At 42.5% G+C, this 23,932-nt stretch overlaps 1 protein-coding gene across 2 annotated transcripts in view; it reads right to left on the bottom strand.

The window, feature by feature from the left end:
* The window catches only part of ENTREP1 (endosomal transmembrane epsin interactor 1), a 67,857-nt gene extending 53,380 nt beyond the window's left edge, over window positions 1–14,477 (bottom strand). For both annotated transcript variants that reach the window (XM_065907879.1, XM_065907880.1), the window contains exons 1-2: window positions 14,051–14,477; window positions 3,657–3,713 (exon numbers count right to left, since the gene is read on the bottom strand). In XM_065907879.1, the coding sequence (XP_065763951.1) occupies window positions 3,657–3,713; window positions 14,051–14,461 (468 nt within the window). In that variant the 5' untranslated portion in view covers window positions 14,462–14,477. The remainder of the gene's footprint in view (window positions 1–3,656; window positions 3,714–14,050) is intronic.
* Window positions 14,478–23,932: the final 9,455 nt, after the last annotated feature.

The raw sequence follows: 23,932 nt of genomic DNA, 5'->3' as shown, positions 1-23,932 counted from the left end.
TGGGATGTGGCGGTGGCTAGGGCTGTAACTTGGACCAGCTCAGCTGGGGTCTGTGATGAAAACACATGGGCACTTCTGGTTTCTCTAATGAACACAGCCTCCCACTCAAATCATCCAACCGCAGATTCCCTAAACTCACAAAGGGCGATGCTTGTGGGGCAAAAAAAGAAAAAGAAAGTATCCACTGGGGAGGGCGGGCAGAGCCACCCCATGGTGTCACTAGATTATCCTCTCTGTTCAGAAAAGAAAACCAGACACTGGAAAGTCAAATGGCTTCACAGAGTGACGCAACTCTTCCACAGAAGAGCTAGGGCTCAAACTAGGAGTGTCTGACGGGCACATCGGCTTTTTTCATTTTGATTTTTAACATAACAAAATCATTTGGCACAGATTATAATGATATACAATTAAGATTCACACAGACTGTTTTTTTCCTTTATTATACTGACTAAGGCTCAATGGGCTTCCCTGGTGACTCAGACGGTAAAGAATCCACCTGCAATGCAGAAGACCAAGGTTTGATTCCTGCATTGGGAAGATTCCCTGGAGAAGGGAATGGCAACCAACTCCAGTATTCTTGCCTGGAGAATTCCATGGACGGAGAAGCCTGGTGGGCTATAGTCCATGTCTAACTCGCAAAGAGTTAGACACAACTGATTAACACATACACATTATTTAACTTATATGCAGAGTACATCATGAGAAACGCTGGGCTGGAAGATGCACAAGCTGGAATCAAGATTGCCGGGAGAAACATCAATAACCTCAGATATGCAGATGACACCACCTTTACGGCAGAAAGTTAAGAGGAACTAAAAAGCCTCTTGGTGAAAGTGAAAGAGGAGAGTGAAAAAGTTGGCTTAAAGCTTAACATTCAGAAAACTAAGATCATGGCATCTGGTCCCATCACTTCATGGGAAATAGATGAGGAGACAGTGGAAACAGTGTCAGACTTTATTTTTCTGGGCTCCAAAATCACTGCAAATGATGACTGCAGCCATGAAATTAAAAGACGCTTACTCCTTGGAAGGAAAGCTATGACCAACCTAGATAGCATATTAAAAAGCAGAGACATTACTTTGCCAACAAAGGTCCATCTGGTCAAGGCTATGGTTTTTCCAGTGGTCATGTATGGATGTGAGAGTTAGACTGTGAAGAAAGCTGAGTGCCGAAAAATTGATGCTTTTGAACTGTAGTGTTGGAGAAGACTCTTGAGAGTCCCTTGGACTGCAAGGAGATCCAACCAGTTCATCCTAAAGGAGATCAGTCCTGGGTGTTCATTGGAAGGACTGATGCTGAAGCTGAAACTCCAATACTTTGGCCACCTCATGCGAAGAGTTGACTCATTGGAAAAGACCCTGATGCTGGGAGGGATTGGGGGCAGGAGGAGGAGGGGACGACAGAGGATGAGATGGCTGGATGGCATCATCGACTCGAAGGGCATGAGTTTGAGTAAGCTCCGGGAGTTGGTGATGGACAGGGAGGCCTGGCGTGTTGCAATTCATGGGGTCTCAAAGAGTCAGACACGACTGAGCGACTGAACTGAACTGAAGGCTCAAATGACCTACTAATATACTCACAAAATTTTCCTTTGCACAATTCCTGTCAATTAATTTATCTTCTTTATAAATTGATGTTAATTAACATTTCAGAATAATCACTAAATGGCCTTCTAAATACATATTCTTAACAATCAAAACATAGACGCTCAAATATCCAACAGACTCAACAACCAAAGGTAATACAGAAATATGACAAAAAGCTACTTAGCAATTCTGAGTGATAGGCATATGAACTCCTTGCTCAGGAAAACATAATAGCTACTGATATGAACTTAATTTAATATTAAACAGAAAAAGCAGGCACATGATATGCACAAACTGGTTACAACTTTGTGGCAAAGTTCATATACTTATCAACGAAGATGAGAAATATATTTTTATTAGGGTTATTTTCAGTTAAAATTGCTTGAGCTCACAGAATAAATTCACAAGGCACCTTTCCACAAGAAAAGAGTGTTAAAGAAAGAAATGTTTTAAAAGGTGGACTTTCTTAATATCTATCTAGAACAAGCAGTCACTCTCTTCACCATTTGAAATTTTAAAAGTAAAAATAGCATTAGATTAGATAGTTTTCTGATATTAATTTTTTTTCTGATTTTAATTTATTTAAATATCTGAGGTTCACTGAGCATTTCAATAATGACCCAATGGAAAAGGACAGTGCAAAGATGACGCGTATAGTGAAATACCAGTATAAACACTGAACACCATCAAAAATTTTTCTGCAGAGACTGTAACCTAGAGAGTTGTTGCAAAACAAACCCCAGGCACACATAGTACACGCCACAAGATTCATGCAAAGCCTCCTTTTCTCCTATCTTGCAGTCTAATATATTAAAATACTGCATCAATAATTTGTTCCTTCTGGAAATAATAGCAAAGTTTCACCAAATGGGATGTGAAATGTTATAAAATGTTGCCTGCATTGTCTTCTGGGTCTGAAAACTCTCCAGGTTAGTTTTTCAAGACACAGTACCATTATTCTCATTGTATTTTAAAATGGGCTTCTCCTCCTTGAATGTAAGAATTTAACTAGTTTTATATTTGTTACCCATCACCTTGTAAACAGTAGTCTGAAGGACAGTCTGGCTGGATTAAGTATATTTACAGAATGAGTTTAGGAAATCATTTAACCCTATCTTGAAATGGATAGGAGAAAAATAAAAACGAAATGCTATACAGAAAAAATAATTTTTAATTATATTTCATATCAAATTGCCTAGATCCTCTACCTCATCCTTGTACGTTAGCCTCTCTGCACATTTGTCTATTTTTTATAGCATTTACTGAATCAAAAGGACACAGCAAATAAAAACAAAGGATGGGGAATACATGTAAATCCATGGCTGATTCATGTCAATGTATGACAAGAACCACTACAATATTGTAAAGTAATTAGCCTCCAACTAATAAAAATAAATGGGGAAAAAAACTAAAAGTAATAATAATAAAAAAAAAAGGATGAATTGTACACTTTAAAATGGTGCATTTTATACTATGTGAGTTTTACCTCAATACCTTAAAAAAGGACAAAGTCAATAATATATGCCTCTACTGTCATGAAAATATACGTGATAAAATATAATAGATGTGATAAAGAGAGAACATAGGGAATCTAAGCAAGGAATTTCTGAGATTTTCCAACCAAAACATTATAACAATAAAAAATAATGTATTCATGATTGAAGTTGAGATTTCCTTTAAAAGAATGAGAAAGTAAAAGAATGTGGAGAACCTCCTCAAGACTGGCTAAGAGTTGATAATTGTTGAAGTTGAATGACCGGTACAGGGAGTCCATTATATCATTCCCTCCACTTCTGTGTATGATCAGAATGTTCAGAGTAAGCCGTTTAGTTTTGCTTTGCTTTGTGTTTGTTATATCTTTACAACAGAGCTAATCCTGGAACTTGAAACACACGTATAGCAAAATTATCATCTCACTTTACTATTATGAGAACATCTGGATAATAGTGTCCATTGTTAACTTCTTTTTTTAAGGAACAAGAAAGCTTTAGCATTTCAACAACTTGTCTCTATACACTTCATAAATAGCACATTTTACAAAGGGTAAAAATTTATAAGATCAGTACATACCAGGAGTATCATAGGTCGCTTCCATGTTGTTAATCCTATGATTCCAGAGAGTATCACCTACAAGGATAAACAGTATCAGAAATCTAGAAAAGGGGCCAGTTCCAATAAATAATCCCCAATCTCTAAAGCATATATTTTTAAAAATACATGAAATTTCAAAGGCTTCTACCTCAAACATTTACTATTCCTATTGATTACATGGGCCCTGGTAGACCATCTTGGACTATCTTTGATGTCCATGGTCCTAAAATGTTTTCACTGACTCTATGTTTTTTCTTAAGGTCTGTTAAGAACAACAAACAGAACGTAGCCTACCTTCTAATAAATGAAGGAATCAGTATTTCCCATCCAGGCTTCCAGCCCCCAGTAGCACCTAATCTGTAGCCAGAGTCAGCCTCATAAGAAGAATGTCTGGGGCTTCCCTGGTGGCTCAAGGGTAAAGAATCTGCCTGTCAATGCAGGGGGCAGGGGTTCAATTCCTGGTCCAGGAAGATCCCACATGCCATGGAACAACTAAGCCCATGCAACACAGCTACTGAGCCTGTGCTCTAGAGCCAGTGAGCCGCAACTGCTGAAGCCCGCTCACCTGGAACCCACGCTCCGTAAGAAAAGCCACTACAATGAGAAGCCTGCAGACCTCAACTAGAGGTTGAGTCCCTGTTCGCCACAACTAGAGAAAGTACAAGTGCAGCAACAAGACCCAGTGAAGCCATAAATAAAGAAATAAAAGTCGTTTTTGTTTAAAAAAAAGAAGAAGAAGAAGAAGAAAGCCTGGCCACAACCCTCCCTTCATTAGGTAGGTACCCATCCTTCATGCGTGCGTGCTAAGTCGCTTCAGTTGTTTCTGATTCTTTGCAACCTTAGGGGCCACAGCCCTCCAGGCTCCTCTGTCCATGGGATTCTCCAGGCAAGAATACTGGAGCAGGTTGCCATTTCCTTCTCCAAGGATCTTCCCAACTCAGGGATAGAACCCACGTCTCTTAAGTCTCCTGCCTTGGCAGGTGGGTTCTTTACCACTGGTGCCAGCTGGGAAGCCCCATCCTTCATGGGGCAAGTCAATTCCTCAAAATGGTAAACAAGGCCTTTCAGGATCTTCCCCCACCTACTTCTCAAGCCTGGTTTCCACATATCCCTGCTCCACCCACTACACACCCTCCTTCCAGGCATACTTGGCTTTCCTCAGACTGGCCAGGCTCTAGACATCCTAGGACTTTGTGCTTCTCTTTGCCACTGAAATCTCTCCTCTCCACTCCCCTACACTCTCCTGCCTGAGAACTCCTATGCATTCTGCAAGGCCTCAACTCACAGTCACCTTCTCTGTTAAGCCTTATTAATCTCAACACCCCACCCTCCTAGAAGCCCTCTACACATAATTTTTCTCCCCCCAAAATATTATATCATTTTTGTCTTGCCCACTGACTATGAACTCCTGTCTTGTCTCTCTGAATCCCCAGCTCCTAGCACAGCGATTGTCACGATTGGCAATTTGAAAATGTTCTTGAACACTTATTCCACAAAGAGGGAGGGAATACAGTGAGAAACATCTCATGTTGCAGAATGATATGTCAGTAAACAACCTAAACATCCTCAGTAAAGAAGAACCAGCATCTTGCCAAAACATAACATGGAAGTCAGCATCAGCCCTTTGAGTAACACAGTTCATAAGCAGGTCAGAAAGGATGAGCAAAGTAATTATTCAGCCCAGGGACAGTCTGATGCCATCGGAACACATTTATCTTTGTGTATGCAGTAAAGTGAATCTCCTGAAGGCAGTTATGAGGATTTTCTTTCAAGTGCACTTTTTACCAAAATCACTCAAATGCACTATTTCACAAGAACTTTTTATTTAACTCGAAGGATCACAGTGCTACTTGAAATCCAAAGCTCACAGGCCTGCCTGCAATACTCTCAATTCTCCATTTATTGACTGAGGGCAAGCATTTCACAACAAACGAGCAGAGGACAAGTCTACCCACTTATATCGAGGACGAGAAATACATATGGGCACCGATTCTTTGTATATATCTATGTTTAAACATACTCTCAGCAGCCTGTTTTGTGCACTGTATGCTTTCATCATCTTAAATTCAATAGGATATTTCCTTCCTTTAAATGATTTCTTCCAGGAAACATACTTGGTGGGGCTCATCTAGAGCAGGGGTCCCCAACCCCTGGGTGAGTACTGGTCTGTGGCCTGTTAGGAACCGGGACACACAGCAGGGGTAAGCGGTAGACCAGTGAACGAAGCTTCATCTGTATCTACAGCCACTCCCCACCGCTTGCATTACCGCCAGAGCTCTGCCTCCTGTTAGATCAGGGGAGGCATAATAAATGTAAAGAGATCAGTCATTCTGAAGTCATCCCCTCCCCATCCATGGGAAAAACTATCTTCCACAAAACCAGTTCCTGGTACCCAAATCGTTGGGGATTGCTGGTCTAGTGGGACTGGGTTGCTTCTACTTACAACCTGGAACTTGAAATCCATGAGGCCTTGCGGTTCAGGTTCCTTACGTGGATTTTAAGTATACACACACGTGCACAGGGGTGTGATTCTTACCAAAAAAATCATAAAAGACACTCTTCCTCCTCCTTCTTTTTCTCTCTCAACAAATACTTCATTGGAAATCACTTCATGCTTACTGGACTAGCTGTCATTCATTTCCATTTAATGGCTACATAATATTCCTTTGTCTAGCCAGCACCTAATGTATTCAATCATCTGCATATTCATGGGTATTTACTCTTTTTTCAATTTATTGCCCTCACTAACAAGGTTGCCAAAAAAAAGAGAGAAACAATGTTGTAGCAAACATCATGGACATATATCCTTACAAAAAGGGCTTTTTATTTCTGGCTGACTAAAGATGCTGGGAGGGACTGGGGGCAGGAGGAGAAGGGGACGACAGAGGATGAGATGGCTGGATGGCATCTCCGACTCGATGGACATGAGTTTGAGTAAACTCCAGGAGTTGGTGATGGACAGGGAGGCCTGGCGTGCTGCGATTCACGGGGTCGCAAAGAGTCGGACATGACTGAGCGACTGAACTGAACTGAACTGAAAGTCCCAGGAGTAGTATTGCTAAAGTTGAAAGGAGCGTATGTGTATAAATAAATACATGAATAAATAAAATATTTTGATAGATCGTGACAGATACAATTACAAATGAAGGGTCTCTGGGACAAAAGAACTGAGCTTTCTTTCTTTTTTCCCTTTAGGGAGAACTTAGCATATACGAGCAAACTAAATTTAAAACATAATTGTTAAAAAAGTACAAAAAGTATTTGACAAATAAGAAATAACAATCTCAAAATATATATGACAAAGAAACGTAAGACCTCAGTAGGAAGAAATAAAACCTTACTGAACAATATTAAATAAAGATCCAAACAAATCAAGACCTATATCACATTCATGAGTTGGAAGACAAAATACTTAAAGATATCATTTCCATTTGAATTGTTCTGCAGACTTAGCACACACCCATTTTAAATTTCAGGAGGAGTTTTGCAAACAACACTTTTTATGGATGCTTCAGGAAACTATATTCCAGTCATAGGTGGGGAGTTGTTCAGTCCTGAATCCTTTAACAAAGTCTCACACCAGCTTCTACTCAGTTTCCCCCTTTCTTTAAGCTTAAGTAAGCCCTAACACACTAGAGGAACTCTGTGACAGGTGAGACGGAGAAGGGGAAGCAGAGGAAGTAGGACTGGACAGGTAGAAGCCCCTGGAATATTGAACAAAAGTGTTGCAGCTGGGGATGAATCCTTTAAGAACTCAAGACTTAAGAAATGGAGGTTCACATTCTGGGGAAAGGGGTGGAATTCATGCCTGGGGAGAGGGGATGGGGACGTGAAAAGGAAGACACAGTGTATTCAAGGCCTCCACTCTCCTCAGAGGCAGCAGCAGCTGGAGCCGCATCAGAAGGGACTCAAGAAGGGCCCTAACACTGGCCTTTCATTACACCACAATGCTGTGATTTGTTCAATTGTGTTTTATACTCACTTGCAATCTCCTGAGGACTTGGATCTCTGAATATTCACTCAAGTATCACTAAAGGCTCCGAGGGGCACTCAGTTAGTTATAGCAGGAGTGAATGAGTGGATAAAGAATAAATGAATGAATGAAGGTCAAAAACAGGAGATCGACTTGCTCAAAGATGACTGTGTAAGCCTAAACACATTTTTCACTCTTGTGCTTCTTAAGAGTAGAGCAACAGTAAGAAGCAACTCCATTAGCATTCCTTCTGCCCAGTGCAAGATACAACATGCTCTGAATGAATAGATAAGAACCTATTTTCTAATATCAAAGTATCTCTATAGTATTATAATGAGATTTATTACAATTCTGGTTTCACTCACTTGAAACCCATTCCTTGTAGCTTATAGGGAAAAGCAGAGGCCTTTCTTTTTTTCTAATATTGCAAAGAAGGATAGTGAGATACTCCAGGCAAGAATCATTGTTACCCACCATATATTGTGAATGTGCCTGAACTTTTCAGCTGAAAAATCAAATCGTTAAAGTCAAAAGCATATATTAATAATTCTACTTCCCTATTCTTCTGTGTTAATCCATTAACACATGCATACATACTCAGTCGCTTCAGTCACGCCTTTACAACCCCACGGACTATAGCCCACCAGGCTCTTCCGTCCATGGAATTACCTGGCAAGAATACTGGAGTGGGTTGCCATTTCCTCCTCCAGGAATCCATTAACATGCTGTAGCACAAAAATGTTCTGAATTCTGAACTGTTCATCAAAAGTTGCTGTATCTAAATACAGAGTTAAAAAGAGTCATGTTACAGACATCCCATATTTACCTTGTAAAAAAACACACAATATTCACACCTCTTAATAACTTATCTTGCCCTATAGCTTTTACACTGGGAATTTTTTTTAATGTATATGTGCATGTATCATTCTTTATCTGCCCAGGGTAACTCAGTAAAAGATCTGACAAAGTAGACAACTGGGTATTTCTTATGTATGCTTGTTGGTTACCACAATATCCCACAGAACAAAACACAAAAACTAACTAGTCTGTTCACCTTACCTTAATTAAATATTGTCTTTATGTTTAAAAAACATTGACAGAAGTTCTAGTATGTACCAGGCCTGGTGCTAGTGCTCAGCAACAAAGCATTTTCCTAAATGTTCTCTAATTATACTTTAACAAAATCAACTCTGAGGCAAGAATCATCTCACTCATTTTTATAGATGAGTAACTGAGGCTGAGAGGCTGAACATTTGCTCAAGAACTTATGACTCTCCTGTTGTATAAAATAAAGGACCAAAGAAAATGAAATTCATCTCAAAGGTTATACTTTAAAAAACTGCTGCAATATTAAGGTAGTACTTGATGACCATGATAGAAAAAAATGTATTTACTATTGTCTGACTGGTAGAGATTTTAGAATTTTTGTGTTAGTTTCCCCTTTGAACCATTCATTTTTTACATTTTGTCACTGTAAAACTGTTTTAAGATTAACCTTAAGGTTCACCAATGTCTGTGTCTTTATAAGGAACTGGAATCTTGCCAAAGAATCACAGAATCAAAGGAGGGGTGACCATGAGTTCAGGTCAGTGACTTCAACACAGAGACATGAATGATGATAAATGCCATTAGGGTTCCCAGAGAAGAACAAAAAATAGTAACTAATTCTCTACCCCTTGCCTGAAATATCTCCCAAGGATCATAAGGGGAATTTTGGGTTTTGAGGAAGACAGAAAACAATGCAATTCTCTCTACTCTTTCATTAATCTAAAAGTGTGGTAGGCTGGTCTCTGTAATCCCAGTGGGATCTAAGTAATATTAACTCACTATGCCTCCAAACCGGGAGCCAGGACAGCACGGACTGAACACGGACATTCAAATCCTCCCTGTGCCACCCACCTGGGTCAAACTTCAGTGTATTTTTAAAGTGTCTAATCTCTTAGCTTCACGAACTTCGGGAATAATAATAGATTGAGTCATTAATCAAGGACACCAGCAAGAAAACAGATGGTCATCGAGTGCCTCAAAATATTAAGCACATTAAAAACACTCCCTTCAAAAAAAATAAATAAATAAAAACACTCCCTTCAAGTTGCTGAAAGTTAAGAATGTAAAGTATGGGGAGAGAGTCTTTACAGGACTTGCTAACTCTCAAACATATATTACAACAGGTAAAATACGCCTTCAAGGTTCAGACAAGTGAAGGAAGCCTCCAAGTCTCAGGCTCAAGGTGACACTACTTACAGGAGTATACATGGAAAAATATTCTTGAACTACAGTGTGTTTAACAAAATGGTCCTTACAAATGAATATGTTGCTGTTGTTGTTTAGTCCCTCAGTCATGTCCAACTCTTTGCTATCCCATGGAACACAGAACTCTGTCCATGGGATTCTCCAGGCAATAATAGTGGAGTAGGTTGCCTTTTCCTTCTCCAGGGGATCTTCCTGACCCAGGGATTGAACCCAGGTCTCCTGCATTGCAGGCAGATTCTTCACCATCTGAGCCAACGGGAAAGCCACCAGAGAAGCCTCAGATGAATACATTTGTCTCTTAATTTTGTATCAAATATATGAGCAAAACTTTTATTGAAGCCAAAAGATCTGCTGATTTAGTTGCTATAGCAGACTCAGACATATAATAGTTATTAAAAACTTGAAATATGAGGATATCTTTCTACTGTGTTCTTACGTGGGTGTGAAGTAACCTTAGACTTAAGTTGGCACTGCCACTCAACTACCTACTTTCGTATGCCAGTCAAAATTCTGAGTGATAAATAAAACATTAGAGCCATACAATGGATTCTCCTTTGGTTATAAACAGGAATGAAGTACTGATACATGCCACAACATGGATGAACCTTGAAAATGTTATACCAAGTGAAAGAAGCCAGTCACAAATGATTCCATTTATATGAAAGGTCCAGAATAACAAATCCATAGAGACAGAAAGTAAGTAGTTGCTTGCTGATAAGCAAGTAAGGAAGAAATGGGGTGTGACTGCTAATAGGTACAGGGTTTCTTTTGGGAAGTGATGAAAACGTTCTAAAATTGATAGTGGGGGTGGCTGCAAAACTGTAATTTAATAAAAGTCATTGAATTGCACACTTTAAATGGGTGATTAAAGTAGATTTAAATGGAATGTGAATTATATCCCAAAAGTGTTCATTAAAAAAAATTCTGCAGCCTTCAAGTCATAATTTTTTTAAGTTTTCATAAAAACTTTAGTTGTAGTTAAATTAGTCACAATGTGCTATCAAGCCCCTTCCTGTTAACTATTAAGTCTCTTTCTTTTAGAAATACATTGTGAAATATTTAATGTTGAAATTACAATGACAGAGATTTGCCTTAAAATAATCCAGTGGGTGTAACAAAGGGGGAATGAGTCTGATATACAGTGATCATGTAAGTGTTGATAGCTACTAAAGTTGGGTAATGGGTCACTGGTAGAGGGTGGTCATTATACTATTCTTTGGATGTGAGTTGAAATTTAAAATTTTCACAATAAAATAGTAAAGTGGAGTGAGGTTCTTAAGACTTCCTGGTTACTTCTATGCTATCTCTCTAGTCCACTTAGATTTTCTTTTTAAAAATACAGATGTATTGAAATACAGATAAAATGATGTGATAGCTGAGGTTTATTTCACAATAACATGGGAAATGAATCTGACAAATGGACTAGAGAGCATGCTGAAACTAATTTCTACCCTGCTTGGAAAGCCCATCCTTCTGGAGTTAAGAGAACACAGAGGGAATTCCCTGGTGGTCCAGTGGTTAGGACTCCACACTTTCCCTACCAAGGTCCTGGGTTCAGTCTCTGGTTGGGCAACTGAGATCCCACAAGCCACCCGGTGCAGGGGGAAGAGGAGGACGCATAGAGCCAGCAACACAACCAGGAAGAGGTATAGATAAAACAGCCCAGTGTGCAACAACTGGGTTAGGGGTATCTGAAAATTCACTGTGCAATTTTTTAATAAATTTAAATTTTTCCATAAAGAAGAGTTTAAAAAAACAATCAAACACCTCTCACACACATAAATTCAAAAGGTATGCTACTGCTGAGACTCTTGTCCTGCAACAGCAAGGGTTATGGGACTTAAGGCCATTCTCAAATCCTATTCAGCTGTTCTAGACATGCAGTATCTGTCAGTTCCGCTGTCACTGCAAATTCTGAAGACAACCTCAGAAACAGGCCACAAAAAGTAACAGCTGCAAGTTTCATATAGAGTTGGGGGGCACAGGGTGGAAAAAGGACCCTACAGAAGAGACTTAGTTCCAAATCACTGATTCTCTCCCTGCTCTGCTTTGCTGGGTCCTGGGGACAAGAACATGCCCAGCCAGCAGGCCCAAACTAGTAGCCTTTACCATCTGATGCGTGCGTGTGTGCTGTTGCTTCAGTCGTGTCCGACTCTTTGCAGCCCTATAGACTGTAGCCCACCAGGTTCCTCTGTCCATGATATTCTCCAGACAAGAATACTGGAGTGGTTAGTTCATCAAATCTAACCACGGCTCAACTGACATCTAAAATGCATTTACCTCTGATAGAATTCACAATAGTACACTGATTTAGGGGTTTAATTTTAGGAGAGAAAAAATAGTTTTCCATAATCCTAAACTAGCTATCTTTGACAAGACAAGAGATTATGATTTTACAAAGAGCAAATCCCTAAAATGTATGCAAGAGTCATTTCTGGTCCAGGGTATTTAGAGAAATTAAATGTACCCATCATTTGGCTGAATTTAGGCTGACAAGTGGACTAACGAGCAAGACAGATCCAACCCCTACCTACCCTATTGAGAATATTCCTCCTGGTGAAGTTTTAAAGAACTCCCAGAAGCCTGTGGGAGAGCCCAAGGGCAGGGCTGGGAGGGGGGATTTCTTTATTATATGTTGCACAGATTGTGAATTCCACCCACCATAGCACAGGCTGTACCACAAGAAAATCATCCGGCATCAAAATATTTCAAAAGAACAAACTGGCATCAGTTTAAGTATAAAAACATCAGGCCAGGCTCTACATACCTAATGTTCTTACAGTTCTTTCAAACAAGTACTTTGGGTTCAATTCGTTCTCCCTATAATCTTAAAATTCTTTGGTTCCCATGTGGCTCCTTGATAAATAATCCACCTGCAAATGGAGGAGAATGCAGGAGACCCTGACGGATCCCTGGGTGGGGACGATTCCCTGGAGGAGGAAATGGCAACCCACTCCAGGATTCTTGCTTAGGAAATCCCAAGGACACAGGAACCTGGTGGGCTATAGAGTCCATGGGGTTGCAAACAGTCGGACAGGAGTGAGCAACAACCACCACGATATTCTTAAAATTGGTCTTGCAAGTGGGCTTGTGTGGACTTGCAAGGACCACCCAATGTTTTTAAGGTATCCTACATTCATTACAGATCCCAATAAGAACTATAGGCATTGCCAGGCTTTTAGATTTAATTTAGAGAAAGGCTGTTTGCTTTACATATTCATCTTCCACAATCACTTCACCTTGAAGACCTGTTTCCCCAGTCTCTCAATCCCCAGCAAACCTCAAGACACTGGTTGCCTTGGAAGCTGTGAAATCTTTAGGAGGAAGGGATGCTCGAGGGCAGCAGACTTTAGCCCCACATCAGCCTTCTCTGTTGGAGGCGCCAGTCCCGTAGGGCCAGGCGCTGGGCCAGACATCTCCAAGCTCATCCACATGATGGCTTTGTGTTCTCAAGAATTAAATTCTGCCTAGCAATTTGTGTGGCTCCAGGAACCCAGTGCGGGCCTAGGGCCCTCCTTTAACGAGCAAGTACACAGCGAAGAAACACACACTGTTATTACCTCTTGAACTCGTCCCCAAACACAGCGGAGTTACTTTACACCAGATACTTCATGTTCACGTTTGCCTCAGTGCAGAATAAAACAAGTGACATGCCCCAACCTGTCACTTCATCCATCCCACAAATATCCCTACTGTGTGCCTGGCACTGCTGATAAACTGGTGAGCAAAACAGATCGAGAGCCTTGCCCTCCCGGTGCGGACGCTGTCAGAGAAGTAAACACTCGATGGCTGAAAAAAGTTACTCATTTTCTTCCCGCTTTTTTTGTTTTTTTGCCACCGATCCCCACCCTTCCAATCTCGCCAAGGGCTGGAAATCAAGTTTATCCTACTAGTTTGACAGGAATAACAAAACCCTTTAGTCTACATGTAATAGACACCGTCCAGGTGCAACCCAATTCACCATGGAACTCCACACTCTCTTTACGTCTTTTTTTGTTTTCAGCCTCAACGGCCCCAAAACTTCAACCGGTCTGAGAGGTTCTCCTCCCCAAGTGCAGCCCCGGGGCGATCAATCACGAGGCGGTGGAGGGAACCTGCCGAAGACCCCTGCTCCCCGCGGTGAGCGGGACGCGCGCGCGGCACTCACCGAGGAGCCGGCCCAGAACGGGCACGAGTTCTTCACCTGCGGGGAGCTGCTCAGCGACAGCGCCCCGAAGCTGAGTGCCACCATGCAGCAGCCGAGGATCAGCTGCAGCAGACCGAGCGACAAGAGCAGGCGAGCGGGCAGCAGCGCGGAGCCCGGGGCCCCGGCCGCGGCGGCGGCGGCGGCCCGGCGGGAGGAGAGCGCAGGCGGCGCGGCCAGCACCCCGGCGGCGGCGGCCCCGCAGCGAGGCCGCGCCGGGGGCTGCAGCGCAGCTCGGGGCCAGCGCGGCCGGAGTGGGGGCAGCGGCGGCTCCTGGGCGGCGGCGGCCGCGGCGCCCGGGCCCCCGGCCTGCGGCCCGCCGGAGAGCCCGGCCACCGGGCAGCAGGAGCCCGGGAGCACCACGGGCAGGGACATGGACAAGCGGGAAAGGAGCGGCCGTTGGCAGCGGGGAGAGGGCGCGGAGCGGAGCCGCCGGCGCCGCGCTCTGAGCACGCGGGCGGGCTCGGACGCGGAGGGGGCGGGAAGAAAATGCGCACGGCCCAACCACTTGCTGCCGCAGCCGCCGCCGCCCCGGCTCCCGCCGGCCGCACCCACCTGCCAGCCGGCGGGTCAGCCTGCGGCCTCCGGGGCGCGCCCCACTCCCACAGCCCGCCCCCCACACCGCGCTCGCCCTGAGGCCCCGCCGCGCAGCGCCTGCACCCTTTGGGGCCCCGCCAACGCGGCGCTCTCTCCCCGGACTCCAGGAGAGGTGCCCTGCCCCAATTTTAAAACAGGTTCCCTCGGGTTAGGAGGGAACTGCGGTCTGGGCGCGCAGGGACCGGCAGCCCGCCAAGCTGGGGCGCGGCAGGAGCGCCGCAGGAGCGCTGGGGACCCTCGCCCCCTTCCGGTCCAGCCCCGAGCGCGACTCTGGCGACCTTTCATACGAAGGGAGCCCGGCTTTAAACTTTTCCCCCGCCTAGAGGAAGGATGGCAGGAAGAGAGCTGTGGGTGACTTGGTGGGAAAAGTCTAAGCCTCAGGGTTTCGGGAAAGGACGACGCAGAGCAAAGTCACCGTTCGCGTGGGGCTTCCGGCGCTGACTGCTCTGCAGCCCCTCCGCCTGGGAGGTTGGGAAAGAGGGGTAGGGGCGCTTTCCTGGCACCAACGTAGGAGTGGGCAGGAAGCCAAAGTTTCCTTGAAGTACCCCGGCATCCAGAAAGAGAACCAACGGCCTGGAGCGTTGGCAAGGCTTACATACACTCTGTGGCCGTCTCACCTTGACTCCTGAGCTGTATTAGGCATCATCTGGTAGAACATAAAGTCCCAGACTTTCAAAGAAACGGCCGCATAAAATTCTAATCTGTTTTTGGTAATTTATAAAATATATTTAGAACTGAAAAAGAAATGACTCGCCTTTGTAAAATTTTATTTCCTAATGGTAGGAATTCTTATGTGTTGAAAGTCTTCTTATACATAAAATGATTATAATATATTTTTTCCAGGTTAAGAACCAGAGCACTGTCACTCTGCAGAAAGTCAGTCTCAGTATTAGGTGAGTAATAAGTAAGGGGAGGGTATTTTATATCCTCCTGCCCCCTAAACCAAAGGAAACGTGTATCCGTTTTTATGCTCTGCTTACAAAGGCTGTATTTATTTTGTTCATTACTTACTGCAACTCACAATGTAATACACAGCCAATGTGCATGTGTGTTTACATGTACACTTTTTGAATTATTAAAGCACCTGTGATTAATAGTCTCAAGGATTTCTTTTACAAACTCCTCTTGGAAATAAACTTCAAATCCTGGAAAGAGAAAAAGGAGTTGTCTTTTAAAATAAACGTTTGAAGTATGTGATTTCATGCACTTTAAAACATCTTCCAGTACATACTCTTAAATTGCAGGTAATGTTAAATTGAAAGTTTCTCATGTGCCAGAGTATACATTTTAATTTATGCACAGCTTAAAGGTATTCAGTTTTTAACATTCTACTACATTGTGTAATGTAAAAAAGTCTAACTGAGTCTTGAGAAACTCTGTCAGCTAATAAGTTTATTCTGCAGGTCAGTCTGTGACACCCGAAACATCCTTCAAAAATGTATTCTTTGGGTCTGTGTAGGTTGGTGCTAGAAGTCAGATATCCTCCTTTCCTTTGGATGTTTAATGGCTGGAAAGGAAGAGCTCCAGGAGAGCCAGTAACGGTCTCTTTCTTGGTGTGGATGCCAGTTCCGTGGGTGAGACTCATTCTGAGAAAAATTCATGAACTTATACTTTGTGCAGTGCTCTGTTTTTTATATTTAAATATTTTCAAATCTTTCTATGTACTTTACCCTTAATTTTTTGTCTGTTTCCCTATATAGAAACAGATGACAGCAAAGGTAACTAAAATCCATAGATAGTTTTATCCAATAGCTTCACGTATTTTTTCAGGCCACTAAACCTTTTCCTAAGCTGCTAATTAAGAGTTGTTGCACAGCAATTTTCTTTTATGTTGTCGTTTTTGGCCATATTTATAGCTGTAAGATTCTTTTCCATCAACCCAAATCCATGAAACTTTGCCCCAACTTTGAAGATTATGCCAAATAGCACTCTTGGGTATTTGATGCAAGATTGATTATTTGCATCCCCCCCAAACAATTGATTATAGTAAGTCCTAAGTTATACCTGATCAGGCTGAGTTATATGTTACTAAATTCTTAAAGGATGATTCAGAGTCACTGACTTCATATTGGCTTAAAAAAAATTAAGTGAGGATTTTGGAAAACAGTCAAGCAATTCCTCAAAAGTTAAAGAATTATCATTTGACCCAATAATTCCGTTCCTCGGTGTATACCCAAAAGAAGTGAAAACATATGTCCACATAAAAGTTTATACACAAGTAGCATTATTCACAATAGCCCAAAAGGTTGGAGCAACCCAAGTGTGGGTGAATGGGTAAATGAAATGTGGTATTATGGATAAATAGATAAACAAAATGCAGGAGAGTCATACAATGGGATATCTTCAACAATATAAAGTGGTGAAGTACTGGTTCATGCTACAACATGAACGAACCTTCAAAACATCGTGCTAAGTGAAAGAAGATAGTCCCACAAGATCATATATCATGTGATTCCATTCATATGAAATCTCGGCAGCAGACAAATCCATAGAGACAGAAAGTAGATTAATGATTGCTTAGGAATTGGAATGGGGGGAGTGGTTAGAAGATTGAATGGGGGTTTATAGCTAAAAGGTCAGGTGACTTTTTGAAGTAAAAAATCTTTTGAATTCTATTATGGTGATGATTGCACAACCTTGTGAGTATACTAAAAACCAATGAATCGAACACTAAATGGGGGAACTGTATCTCAATAAATATTACAGGTGAATCTATCATTATCTCTTAATAAAGCCCTTACTAAGACATATTAAGAATAATTAAAATAAAGACAAACATGTGGAAAATGTGACCAGGCATTTCGTTAACGTGGGCGAAAATGCAAGGAAACAGTGGTTGTAGTATATTGTTGGGTGGAACCCAGCTGCCAACTTTCCTCAATATCAAAGCCAAATTACAAGGAGAAATTTACATCCACTCCTCCCTTCCACATACCTCATTTTCCACTTCCCACACTCAAAGCCTTTTCTACCTAGGAATTCAAATTCTTTCACTCAGGTTACACTGGACACCTTTATACAAACTCCCCAGTGCTTCCCACCATTTCTCAGAAGCCCCAACCTGTCAGCTAATTAGAGTGCTAGGAGAAACATGTTCCCTGGCAGCCTGCCTCCACTACTTACCTTTTACGAGGAGAAAGGCTTCTCTGAAGAAGGCAGAGTGGAATCCAGAAGTCCTCCTTTAATTTGGTGTCTCTGGAGCAGCTTTGCTAAGTTTGGTCCATGGACTATGGAACCACTTGAAAAGTAGGTTGAAATGCAGGTTCACAGGCTTCCTTTACATTCACAGAACCTGACAATCTGGAGAGAACTGGCAAATTGCATTTTAACAAATTAAAAAAAAAAAAAAAAACATGAATTGATAACAATGATAGTAGTCAGACTCAAGAATGTTTACATGGACATTTTTATATGGGAGGGGACTAGAAGTAGCTTAACAGTTGGAAGGGATTTGGCTTGAATGCAAACTTAGATGTAAATATGTTGGAGGGAGAGGTTTCGCCGGCCCCCAGCCAGGCATTGCTGCCCAGGTGATTTTTATGCACAGGAAGGACTGAAACCACTGGGTTCTACAGGGAAGGGGACCAAATTAGGAGCCAGACAGCCCAGGTTCCAGTCCCTCCTCCACACGGTGATCCTGAGCAGCTCCAAACTTCTCTAGCCTCTATTGCTTCATCTGTTTCAGGTTCGAATTTGTGATGCTTCAACTCCCTGAGGCCTACCAAGGCCTGCAATGATTTCTCAGGTGATCAGCATGAGAGCAGAGACCAAGAAAAGCAGGGGAACTAAGGTGCGGAATAGTTAAACTTTCAGACCCAGCACACCCAGGACAAAAGGTAAAATGCTTCATTCTAAACTTTAAGGCCTGAAGTACCATGGTCTCATGTTTTTCTCTGAGGTACAATTTTGAACAAGGACTGTGTCCAGGAAATTGAGTGGCAACTCGCATTATAAAATTTACTTTGCAAAGAAAGAGCTGTGGAATTTTTTTCTAATTAAGAGAAAGGGTGGGGGGAAATGGAAGAAAAGAAAGCAACTTGAGCATAGCTGGGCAAACCAGGTACTCTTGCTTTTCTGAAATAATGGTGCAGGTTGGTTGTTAAGGATTTCTAATGCCACTGGCCCCAAGACAGACTTATCTATTAAATAGAAGGGCTGCGGCCATACTTTTCTCTTTGAAATTAAATATTGAAGAACTTCTTATAATGCAAATCTCAAAAAATACAATTCAAGTCAATTGCTCTAAAAAGTATTTATGGCTTATAATTTTCTAGGAGAAATAAGTTACACATATATATGTAATAAACTGTTTTATATGCATGTGTTTATGAGAGAGTATGTGTATATTTGCGTGTGTGCGTGTTGTGAAACCTTGTAATCTCAGAGCTTCCTGGTTCAAGTTTCTGTAGACATTAAAGCTGTAATTCACCTTTGAGCACTTTTGAAGAAATTTCTTGAACAAATCTTTTAGTTATGCCAAATGTGAAGACTAGAAGATGTTTAGGAAAAACCTGGAGGATAACAAGAGAGGCTGTCCTTGCCTGGTGTGATCAGAGTTCTCACCCTCCACTAAGGGGCTCTTGGTTTGAAGTGCTTGTCAGACCACCAAGGGAGCTTAAAAATATATACAACTTCTCCTTCATCTATTCCACTCATCCCACAACCCCCATCCCCTCTGGCAACCTCCTCTGAATAGGTGAGGAGATTAAGAGGTACACATTCCCAGTTATAAAATAAATAAGTCACAGGGACACAGTATACAGCACAGGGAATGGAGTCAATAACATTGCAATAACTTTGCATGGTGAAATTAAAAGACGCTTACTCCTTGGAAGGAAAGTTATGGCCTTTGAAAAGCAGAGACATTACTTTATCAACAAAGGTCCGTCTAGTCAAGGCTATGGTCTTTCCAGTGGTCATGTATGGATGTGAGAGTTGGACTATAAAGAAAGCTGAGCGCCAAAGAATTGATGCTTTTGAACTGTGGTGCTGGAGAAGACTCTTGAGAGTCCCTTGGACTGCAAGGAGATCCAACCAGTCCATCCTAAAGGAAATCAGCCCTGAATATTCACTGGAAGGACTGATGCTGAAGCTGAAACTTCAATACTTTGGCCACCTGATGCGAAGAGATGACTCATTGGAAAAGACCCTGATGCTGGGAAAGATTGAGGGCAGGAGGAAAAGGGGACGACAGAGGATGAGATGGTTGGATGGCATCACCGACTCAATGGACATGGGTTTGGGTGAACTCTGGGAGTTGGTGATGGACAGGGAGGCCTGGCATGCTGTGGTTCATGGGGTCGCAAAGAGTTGGACATGACTGAGTGACTGAACTGATGACAGATGGTGACAGATTATAACTCGACTGACCATGGTGATCATTTCATAATGCTGCTGTATCTCTGCTGTACATTTGAAACTAATATGTTAATTGTACTTCAATAAGAAAAAAATAATTTTATATATATGTGTGTATCTATATATATAATTTCTAAGCCCCCAGTTGCCAAGATACTGATTTATAAGGTGTGTGTTTGGGTAGGGTTCATACATATTATATTTAGTAAAAGTTCCCCAGAAGTTGGAGATGCCCTCAAAAGCTATGTCTCAGAGACCAATATACCTGTATGTATGTGTGTATGTGCATATATGCTTGTACACATGTTCTTCTTTCTAGCAACTATTTACAGAAGATAAAACCTTGGGCCCCCAAAGACAGTCAGAGGATGGGTGTCCCTGCCTGTCAAACTAGAAGAGACAGCTTGAGGGGGATTTGGTCCAGGCTTAGCGCCGCCCATGTGGACTGATCTGTTGATGTCCCTGTGTATACGTTTGGGAAATGCACAGATTCTATGGATTTAAAATCTCAGCCACTGACCTACTGAAGACCACTTAGTCACCCAGGAAGAAATAAGTAGGGTCTTCCCTGCAGGAAGAGGGCATGACTACTGCCATGAGAGGTGGTCCCTGGGACAGGATCTGAGAACAGAGCAACCTGGAGCTCAAGATGCAGGAAGAGGAGCAACCCCGTTCTCCCTCTGAGCCTCCTCGTAACACCAGCTACCAGTCTTCATGTTCTGCTATGACCAGGTTTGCGTGCATTATTTCTAATACATCTCTGTGAGGTAGCTCCTTGGCTGAACTGGGCTGGAAAGGAAGAGAAAGAAACAAAAGAAATATGATTCACCTTTGAGCCTCTTTTGCTCGTAGTCTCTATCTGTCTTTCAGCAGTCCAGAGCACAAAAATAAGTTGCTCTCCATGAAATGGCGTGATACTAAATCATTCTCCCACCTCTTATGATCTGACGGGCTGCTCTTGATAACAGATGTGAGTTCTGTGCATTCAACTGTGTGCTTGCACACCTTGTTCTGATGATATAAATAAGTATCTTGACATATAGGGCTTCCCTGGTGGTTCATCAATAAAGAATTCACCTGCCAATGCAGGAGATGCAAGTTAGATCTCTGGGTCAAGAAGATCCCCTGGAGAAGGAAATGGCAACCCACTCCAGTGTTCTTGGCCTGGGAAATCCCAGGACAGAGGAGCCTGGCAGACTACAGTCTAGGGAGGTTGCAAAAAGTCAGACATGACTTAGCGACTGAATAACAACAATAACATTTTGACATATATCAGTCTTTTATCCCAGGCTCATTTTTACTTTTGGGCACTTAAATGTGCTGTTCCCTCTGCCAAAAATACTGTTCTATGCCTACCTCCTTGATGCCCAACTTACATATACACATTCTCCCAGGATACCCTTACTCATCCCTAGGTTACAGATTGGAGCTTCTTTGCTCCAAAAAGTGGTCCTTGACATCCCCACAAGGCCACCTCCCCCACAGAGGCCAGGTAGAGTGAACCTGCTTGGTGCTTCATTTTGCTCTCTACTTCGGCACCAAATTGTGACTGCCTGATTTCTTGTCTAGATTCCTATCTAGACTCCGCATGTGGGAGGGTGGGGGTGGTGCATTGGAAGTGGAGGGGTGTGGGGGAAGGCACATAATAAAAGAAACTTCAGAGACACTGGAATGCTCTACATCTTGATATGAGTGATACAGTCTTAGATATATACATGCATAAAAATTCATCAAGCTGTGCATTTAGGATTTGTGTGTATCTCTGTATTATAACAACCACCACCACCACCACAACAAGATCAGAATATGTGGAAAAACTGCGTACTCACTCATTTTAAACTAAACATTAAACCTTAATTAAAATTTTAAAAACAATAATCTGATCCCCCAAGAGGGCTTGCCCTAGATCACTCACTCAGTAGAAGAACCAGTCTCCTGATTCCCACCTCAGAGCTGTTTCTATTATGCTACATGGAGGTATTGGGTCAGTGTCATACACATGAGGGACACAAGTTCTCTTCCATCCTGGGCAGCATGGTGACTCTGGGTTTATATAGCAATCCTCAAACCTGGACATGTTATATGGTATGAAGACTCTTAGGACACCCCTGATGACTTGGAGGCAGTGTGGTTTGATGAAGGAGCTCTGGATGGCAAATTAGTGGCCTCTTTACTAAACCAGGGGCTTTGCGCTTTTGTTCTATCTGAAATGTTCTTCTCCCAGGTATGTCTTATCCCCTATTTAATTCACTTTTTAGAGGAATCACTCCTGACTTTCTTATCAAATGTGGCACCTCCCCACATCCTTCATTCTCTATCCTCATATTCTAGATTTCTTCATGGTACTTATCACCATCTGACATTACATTGTATATTGTTTCCATGGCAATATGACAAATACAAGCTTCATGAGGCCAGGGAGTTTGTGTGGAATAAGCCTATATTCTCTCCTAGAGCAGTGCCTGGTAAATATGAATCAATAAAGTTGTATTGAATAAACAAATGATCTTTGTTTTTTCTCTCACTTGCTGTGTGATCTTAGACAATTACATCACCTCCGTGGGCTTCAGTCTTTTCCATTAATGGGGAGTGGGATAGTGGGTGGGTAGGGAGGTGTTTAGACTGGATTGTGTACGGTTCTTTCCAGTTCTGACATATAATTCTAAATGCCAGCATGTAGAATTGCTCTCTTCTCCAAGTGCCTTGGTCTCCTTTAAAGAAGAATATTCTGATTATGAATCATCTCAATGTGAAAGTACAAAGAAAGGTGTGTTTGTATCTGTGTGTGTGTTTGTGTCTGTGTAAATGAAGCTGAAAGCCAAGCCAGGGGCCCACAGCCCTGGTGTCAGGCTGCTGGCCACCCACATATCAGGTGTCACTCCTGGTGGCTGTGTTACATGTCAGCCTCAGAACTTAGCCCCAGAGAGCAGGAGCTGTTCCCCTCTTGAACTCACAGGTTCTGCAGCTTAGAATGTGACTAAGGATGAGCTTGGGTATGGCAGACCTCTGAGGGGATTCACGTAACTAACAAGCAAACCATCTTTGCTGGGATTGAGTGGGTGAGTGGAGACCTAAAGTGGCAGTGAGGTGGGGGTGGGGAGTAAAGGGCAGTGGTGCAAGGCTTTCAGTCTTCTTGGAAGTGGTGGATGGATGCAGTCTGGGGAAACCTCTGGGAACCCTAGACACCACTGACCATGGGCCTTATAAACAGAGACCCCAGTGGCAACAGGAAGTGGGAGGATGGATGCTGCACTTAACCAGAGTTAAACCTGAAACAGATCCAGGAAGCAGTGGGCTATGGTACAATCTTGCAGGATACCAAGAGTCAGAGAGAGTGAGAAGACAGACAATGAATACACATACGTCTCGTGTTTGTGTAAATCTTTCAAATACACCAACAGCCATGCTGGGTACTAAATTTTCACTCTCTAAGAAGAACCTGAGGTTTGCAGATATGACTGCCTTCCTTAAAGTCAAACCGCAAAATCAAAGCAAAAACCTAGGCCTTCTGACTTCTATTTCAGTCTCTTTCCCAGTATACCACAGCGGTATTTTGGGGACAACGTTACTCATGATTCAGAAAACACGGGACAGGACCCTCAAAGAACTGAATTAAAGAAGCCATCTTCAATTCTGTCTCGTCTCCTTTCCAGGGACTTTTCTTTGCTTAACCATGCATTCCCAGTGAGGGCTGCCATGTTGTTGTCTGACTCCACCCTCAACTGGAGTTTGGGTCCGGGGCAGACACGTGATCTGAAGGGGCCCTCCCTGCACCTCCCCTTAGAACCGCAACTGGTTGGTCCATTTCAATAGAAAGACTTCATCATTGTGATTGCAAGTCAGACAAGCCCATATGAAGTGTCCAAATTAAAAAGTAGGATATTCCTCTAA

This window comes from Muntiacus reevesi, chromosome 17, assembly GCF_963930625.1.
Source record: "Muntiacus reevesi chromosome 17, mMunRee1.1, whole genome shotgun sequence".
Lineage (NCBI taxonomy): Eukaryota > Metazoa > Chordata > Mammalia > Artiodactyla > Cervidae > Muntiacus > Muntiacus reevesi.
Note: the sequence above shows the minus strand (reverse complement) of the source record. Positions and strands in the feature narration are given on the sequence as shown.